Source organism: Nannospalax galili, unplaced genomic scaffold, assembly GCF_000622305.1.
Source record: "Nannospalax galili isolate Female #2095 unplaced genomic scaffold, S.galili_v1.0 scaffold749, whole genome shotgun sequence".
NCBI lineage: Eukaryota > Metazoa > Chordata > Mammalia > Rodentia > Spalacidae > Nannospalax > Nannospalax galili.
In genome coordinates this window covers 78,818-86,090 of record NW_008359885.1, presented here as the reverse complement: position 1 = coordinate 86,090, position 7,273 = coordinate 78,818, and the positions used below count along the sequence as shown (strand labels likewise).

General features: G+C 45.5%; 1 protein-coding gene across 1 annotated transcript; it reads left to right on the top strand.

The window, feature by feature from the left end:
• The first annotated feature begins 450 nt into the window (after window positions 1–450).
• LOC103726244 (PRAME family member 8-like) lies at window positions 451–3,293 on the top strand. Its single transcript, XM_008823709.1, has 3 exons — window positions 451–734; window positions 1,262–1,843; window positions 2,726–3,293. The coding sequence occupies exons 1-3, from the start codon at window positions 451–453 to the stop codon at window positions 3,291–3,293; spliced, it is 1,434 nt and encodes a 477-aa protein (XP_008821931.1).
• The last annotated feature ends 3,980 nt before the right edge of the window (window positions 3,294–7,273 follow it).

The window sequence follows — 7,273 nt, the reverse complement described above, 5'->3', positions numbered from 1 at the left end:
AAATCTGATCCATATCCTTTGCTATAAAAGGATGGGGCTCAGGTTTAGACTCCTGGGGATTCCTTTCCAGTGGGAATGGGAAGGAGAAGAGCAGAGATTGGAAAAAGAGGGGAAAATGGTGAACATTTGTCTCAGTGGAGTCCTAAGACAGGCTCCCCGTGTTTCCAGGGAGGTGAGCAATGGCTTTGAGAGCGGCAAGTGAGGAGAACAGGGCAAAGCGAGCTCTCCACCATTGCTGGGCAACGACTCTGCCCTGGCTTCATTTCTGTGGTGGGTGAGAAGACAGGTTCTAACGAGTAGCCTGAAGGGGGAGGGGGGGTCCAAATTTGATTAAGAACTGTTTATAAAATGTACAACAGCTCGATAAAATTTTTAAAAAAATGTAGCCTGGAAATATATTCTTCCCTGAATCTTTCCACAGGTTCTTTTTAAGAGAAGAGATCCACCAAGATGAGCTTCCAGGCCCTCAAACTGGTGGAGCTGGCAAGGCAGAGTCTGCTGAGTGATGAGGCCGTGGCCATCTCTGCTCTTCAGTACCTTCCAGAGGAGCTGATCCCTCCTTTGTTTATGGAGGCCTTCACTGGCAGGCACCTGAAAGTCCTGAGGGAGATGGTGGCAGCCTGGCCCTACCCCTGCCTCCCTGTGGGGGCCCTGATGGAGACACCTCACCTGGAGACCTTGAAGGCTGTGTTGGATGGAGTAGATAAGCTGTTGACACACAAGGTTCACCCAAGGTAAGCAAGGACCAAGTAGTATAGAATGGAGGATGCGGGGGTGCAGGGAAGGGACACTGTGGTTGGGGAGAAGGGGCTCAATGGTGGAGCAGAGATTTCCGGTGGCATCATCTTGGAGCATTGCAGAAGCTTTGACCCATGTCGAGATCTAATGGGAAATCACAGTCCTATGTGGAGGACAGATTCAGAAGATGTAGCCTCAGTGGAATGAGCCTGTCCGTGCCTCTCCCACAGGGGGTAAGTGGGACCAAGAAGAGGTCAAGAGGAAAGTAAGGCAAGGTCTAAATTATATATATGTGTATATATATATATATATAGAGAGAGTATATATGAGAGAGAGAGAGAGAGAGAGAGATGCAGCTCAAGCAACAAGCCGTTCCCTAGCGTGCATGAGGTCAACATTGAAAAACGTAAAAAATTTTAATACAGCAAAGCAGGGAAAGCTGACATTTGAGATGGAGAATAAATAAAAACAGGCTACATGTTGGGTCTTGTCTTGTCCTGAGACTTCCTTGTTTTACCCACAGGAGCCGGAAACTTCAAGTACTTGATTTGCGGACTGTGCAGCACAGCTTCTGGAACACGCGGGCTGGAAGGGAGGATGCTGGCTCCTCAGCACAGGCTGTGAGTGACAAGCAAATCGTGAAGGACCTTCCTAGATATGCTCTGCGGAGGCGTTTCAAGGTGTTGGCTGACCTTTCCCTCAGGTTCTCTGCCAATGAATACCAAACATACTTGTTGCAGTGGGCAGAGCAGAGAAAACATTTCCTACAGCTGTGCTGTTCTAAGATGCAAATTGTTGCATTTCCTGTGGACAGTATCAGAAATGTCTTGAAAATTTTCCAGCCCCAATACATAGAGGAGTTGGAACTGTATTCAGGGTGGAACCTTCCCACTTTGGCATGGTTTTCACCATACATGGGCCAGATGAGGAATCTTCACAAACTCTTCCTTGCATCGATCCAGAAGATTAAGGTTGAAAATATTTCCACAGACTTAGAGAAGTGTGTCACCAGGTTCATTTCTCAGTTCTCAAAATTTAACAGTCTCCAGCATCTCTACATGAACGGAATATACTTCCTCAGTCACCGCATGAAACAGTTGTTCAGGTAAGTAAGGGTGGAGAGTTGTCTCTGCAGACCAGAATAAAACTTTCTCTTTAAATAAAAGATTAGTGGGCACCTGATGTTACTGGCCACTGTGGGATTATCAGTGAGGTAGCCATTAGAATATATAAACAAGAATATCTAAGCATGGTCTTGCTTCCATTTTAACCAAATCAAAGTTTTACATTATACTCATGAAGCAGAGGGCTGAACTGGGGTAGGAAATATATAAAGATCTACTAAGATAGGAATCTTTATATGTGGGACTGATGTCACGAGCTTGGGGTGTGACTCCTTGGTAGATTCCTATCCAGTACAATAGGCAGGGAGTAGGAAAGTGAGGAAGGAACTGAAGTAAGGGAGGACTCGCATCTGCACAGTTGCCCAGGTGAGTTCTGTGCTCAGCAGCTGTGTGAAGCTTCTAAATTCTCATATGTGAAGAGCTGTTTGGGGCCCAGGTTAGAGCTAGAGTAGATGAGAATATGTGACACTAGGGCTAAATGTGAGGGGCAGGTAAAGTACTATGTCTTGGAGAGACCAGGAACCAATAATCTCTGCAGGTTTCCTGAGATGTTGTTAGATCTTTCCTGAGTTGGTCCTTCCAGTGTGTGCTCTCCTGGCCAGCACTGGCTTTCTGTTTGACAGTAAGGCCAGGTTCTTCACAGCTCTGGACCAGCCAGTCCAACAATGATGGTAACAGGCCTCTGCCTAGAAGGGTGTGACTTGAGTGAACACATTGTAATATGCAGCTATGCAGCGTCTTGGGTATTGACCTCTATTGTAGTCAGACTGACCTTGGAACCTGTGGTCTGCTCTACCTTGCTATCAGTCTGACCACTATACTCTCTACCACTATTTGCTATAACAAACCTCTTCTCTCCCTAGGTGCCTGAAATCCCCCTTGGAGACCCTTTCCATGACTGACTGCGTTCTTTCACAGTGTGACTTGAATTCCCTGTGTCAGTATCAGAGTCTCTGTCAGCTCAAGCACCTGAATGTGAGTAGTGTTGAATTATTTGATTTACACCTTACAGATCTGCGAGTTTTTCTAGAGAGTGTTATAGAAACCCTGCAGACCCTGGAATTGGAGCACTGCGGGATGAGAGACTCTCAGCTCAGTGCCCTCCTGCCTGCCCTCAGCCAATGCTCCCAGCTCACCAAGGTCAATTTCTATGACAATGACATCTCCATGCCCATGCTGAAAGATCTTTTCCACCACACAGCCAACCTAAGCCAGTTGACGCTGGAGCTGTACCCTGCCCCTCTGGAGTGCTTTGATGACATGGGTGTTGTCCTCCCAGAGAGGTTTTCGCTAGTTTGTTCCCAGCTCATGGATGCACTGAGAGCTGTAAGGCAGCCCAAGAAGGTCTCCTTTGCTACGTATTTCTGCCATGAGTGTTGTTCACGCTCTATCTACGACCTCGAGACCAGCCTCTGTCCTTGTTGGCAGTAAATAGGGAAATGTTACTTCTGGATACTGAGAAATGAGAGCCTAGGTACAGGCCTGTCATCAAGGGGCCCAGAGCACATGTTCAGTGTGTTAGGAATGATGATGAGATGGGTTCAGATTGCAGTGACTGAGGCCAACATTGAAGAACAATGGGACCATGGGAAATGTGGATTTCAAGTCTGAATTTCTACTTGTGGATTCTCAGTCAGAAAGGGAACTATGTGGCTGGAGTGATGGCTCAGCAGATAAGAGCACTGACTGCACTTGTAGAGGACCTGGGTTCGACTCCCAGCACCCACATGGTGGCCAACAACTCCAGTTTCAGGTGATCTGCTGCCCTCTTCTCACCTCGGGTATTGCATGGCATGTGCACTTACACACATGCAGGCAGTACACTCAAACGGGGCATAAAACAAAAAAGAATAAATAAATTTTTTTTTAAAAAAGAAATGGAACTATAAATTTCTCAGTGTGACTGCTGGAAGTGCTGGTTAATGAGGGGCTTTCCCAGAATAGTTGTAAAGTAATATATGACTCAGATTCTAGATGCTCACCTCTGAAGTCCTCAATCATTGACCTGTTCAACTGGTTTCCAGGTTTAAGGTCAGGAAAGTTCTATGACTTTAGGAGAGGAAAGACTGCACTGTTTAAACAATAAATCTAGAGTCTGAAACTCAAGAACTCTATTAAAATAATTTAGAGTCATTTTGATATCCTTCTTTTCTCTGGTGGCCTGGGCATCTGTTAGATCCCATTTGTGTGGCTGTCCAGTGGCTTTTGTGCATAGAATTGTCTAGCATGAACAATGTATACCCCCAGCCCCCATGAAGGTGGTTTTTGAGAATGGCTGGGGATTATAACCCAGGATACTCAGGCCTCGGAGGCATTACGGACACATCAAAAACAGCTGAAGCAAAAGAAAAGATGGAGGGGAATGGGTTCTAAGCAACCCTTCCTTCCTTCCTTCCTTCCTTCCTTCCTTCCTTCCTTCCTTCCTTCCTCCCTCCCTTCCTTCCTTCCTTCCTTCCTTCCTTCCTTCCTATCTTTTTGAGACAGGGTCTCCCTTCCCTGTAGCCCTAGCTGGCCTCAGTCTCACAGAGATCCACCTGCCTCTGCTTCCTGAGTGCTGGGATTAAAGGTGTGTACCACCACACCCAGTTCTTTTTCTTTTTAAAATTGATGGTCTCATGATCTGAGACTGAACTTGAATCACACTATTTTTTATTCTTCATTTATATGTTTAGTAAAAATATAATCATCCTGTGCTTAAACATCATTGGATGTTTACTGTTTACAGTGTACTGACTTCCTGAAAATGTGGTTGACTAATTATGAAGGACTTTCCAACAAGTATATTTTGGACAGAATTAAAAATATGAACTGAGCCGGGCATGGTGGTGCACGCCTGTAGTCCCAGCACTTGGGAGGCAGAGGCAGGCAGATTTCAATGAGTTCAAGGCCAGCCTGGTCTACATAGTGAGTTCCAGGACAGCTGGGGCTACAGGGAGACCCTGTCTCTGCCCCCCCCCCCAAAAAAAATGAAGGGACTAGAGAGATGGCTTAGTGTGTAAACTGCTTGCCATGCAAGTTGAGGACCAGAGTTCAGATCCCCAGAAACCCATGTAACTGTCAGGTAGGCATGGAGACCCACCTGTAATTCCACCCTGTTAGGTGGAGACATGGAATCCCCAGAGTGCATGGGCGTGCTCTGAGTTTGAGAGACCTGACTCATTGAGTAAGGTAGAAAAATCATTGAGGATGATTCCTGACATCAACCTCATGTCTCCACATGCACATATACATACGTACACTCATGCACATGTGGGCCCACACATATGCAAGCATATTCACACACACTAAATTAAAAAAAAATAGAAAAAACATGAACTGAGGTGACTGCCAAGGCAGTCACACAATGCCCTTTCTAATGAGCCATTGGTAGACATTGACATGATTTACATCACATCAACACTCTGAGGCTGAATTCATAGGTATAAGGTCACACCATGACTACAAGATACTGAAATGGCAAAACGGACTCCATTTTGTTCTTGCTGACTGTTGCTTTATCTTATGTTTTTCCCCAGCCCCTCTCACTGCAGCCAGCCAGCCATGAAGGCTGCACTTATAGTTTCAGGGGGTGCATTGTTTCTGCACTACTAGGAAACTTCCAACTAGCCAGGTGGCACGTCCAGGTAGCTCGTCCTCCCGCCCAGCTATACCTGCTTCTCTGTGGAGCCCATTATCACTGCAATACTGAGAGACTTGATTTCCTAACTGAAACTTTCTGTTAACTGAAAATGTCTTTGTTAACTGACCTGCCTTTGGTCTGGTGTACCTACCTATGGGGATCTATTGTAACCATAGCTATTGGCTTTCCCCCTGGCATTATGTAATTGTGGTTTTAAGCCCTACAAATTCTCCTTGGAGTTGAGAGTTCTTTTGGGTATTAGTTCTCTGACCCCCAGCCTCTTTGCCAGCTAAAAAGGATTCCTGATTTGACCACCACTATGTGTGGCATTCCTCTGTACCTTACATTCTGTATTACAATATTTGCTCATATTTCTTGAAGAGTTTAAATATTAGCTAGGATGGTCATTTCCCATAGCCCAACTTTCTTCTCACTAGTAGAATATGTTCTAAATTCATTCAACCAGAGTTTTGTTTTTTTGTCTTTTTGAGGCAAGGTCTCCCTGTAGCCCCAGGTGTCCTGGAACTCACTATGTAGTCCAGGCTGACCTCAAACTCACAAGGATGACCTGCCTTTGCTTCCCAAGTGCTGGGATTAAAGGCGTGTACCACCACCCCAGGTTTCAACCAGAGTCTTAACTTCATTTGCAGAGTGTAAGAGACACTGTAACAAGGTTCTTCATGCCATGCTTTAAATGTGAGATCATGCCTATACTGTCATACCTGGCAAATGCTGGTTCCCTACAGATGTCTTTTCTCCCTTTCTTTTCTGTCTTTTTTTTTTTTTTTTTTTTTTTTTGGGATGGGGCCTCCCTGTAGCCCCAGCTGTCCCAGAACTCACTATGTAGACTAGGGTGGCCTTGAACTCACAGAGATCTGCCGTGCCTCTGCCTCCCGAGTGCTGGGATGAAAGGCGTGCACCACCACTCCTGGCTCTCCCTTCCTCTTTATAATCTTTCTGCCTCCTGTTTCATGATGTGATAAGGTCTCATATAACCCATATTGGCCTCAAACTTACTATGTCACCACGTCCTCTCTTGGACTTCTGATACTCAGGATAGAGGATATAGCTAAGTTGATTTAGTGCTTGCCTGCATGAGGCCGTGGGATCTGTCTTGAGCAGGGAATAAAACCATGCGTGTTGGCACAAGCCCATTAATAGGTAACTTTATTTATGGTCAAGGGTTACTTTAAACTTCTGATTTTCCTAACTCCATCTCCTTATTACTGGAATTATAGGCATGGTTTATGTGATGCTGGAAATGTTAGGCAAGCACTTTACCAGCTGAGCATCATTTGAAGCAAGTAACTTTTTGATATAGAGCTCAGTGATCTTTTCTTAGGAAATTATCTGACTGGGCTGTTGAGATGGCTTAGTGGGTAAAGCTGTTTGACACCAAGGATGAGGACTTCAATTTGATCCCTGGGACCCACATGTTGGAAGAAGAGGACCTATTCCCACAAATTTTCCTCTTAAGTTCCACACCTGTGCCATCAGGCACACAAGTGTACAGACACACACAAATGAAATAAAAGCACTATCTTCAGAAGGTTATTTATTTTCTGGTCTTTTTGAGACAGGGTCTCCCTGTAGCCCTACCTGGCCTCTGGCCTGGAACTCACTATGTAGAACAGACTGGCCTTGAACTCACAGAGATCCACCTGTCTCTGCTGCCTGAGTGCTGGGATTAAGGCATGTGCCATATACCCAGCTTGAAAGTTATTTTAAATTGGTCATGGTGGCACATGCCTTTAATCCCAGAAATCAGTAGATAGTGGCAGATGTAACTCTG

What these genes read in the sequence shown, in the direction of transcription:
- LOC103726244 (XM_008823709.1), top strand. Translation starts at nt 451, where the DNA reads ATGAGCTTCCAGGCCCTCAAACTGGTGGAGCTGGCAAGGCAGAGTCTG. An exon ending in ACACACAAGGTTCACCCAAG is followed by an intron (nt 735 to 1,261) that starts GTAAGCAAGGAC and finishes TTTTACCCACAG; the next exon opens with GAGCCGGAAACTTCAAGTAC. An exon ending in CGCATGAAACAGTTGTTCAG is followed by an intron (nt 1,844 to 2,725) that starts GTAAGTAAGGGT and finishes TTCTCTCCCTAG; the next exon opens with GTGCCTGAAATCCCCCTTGG.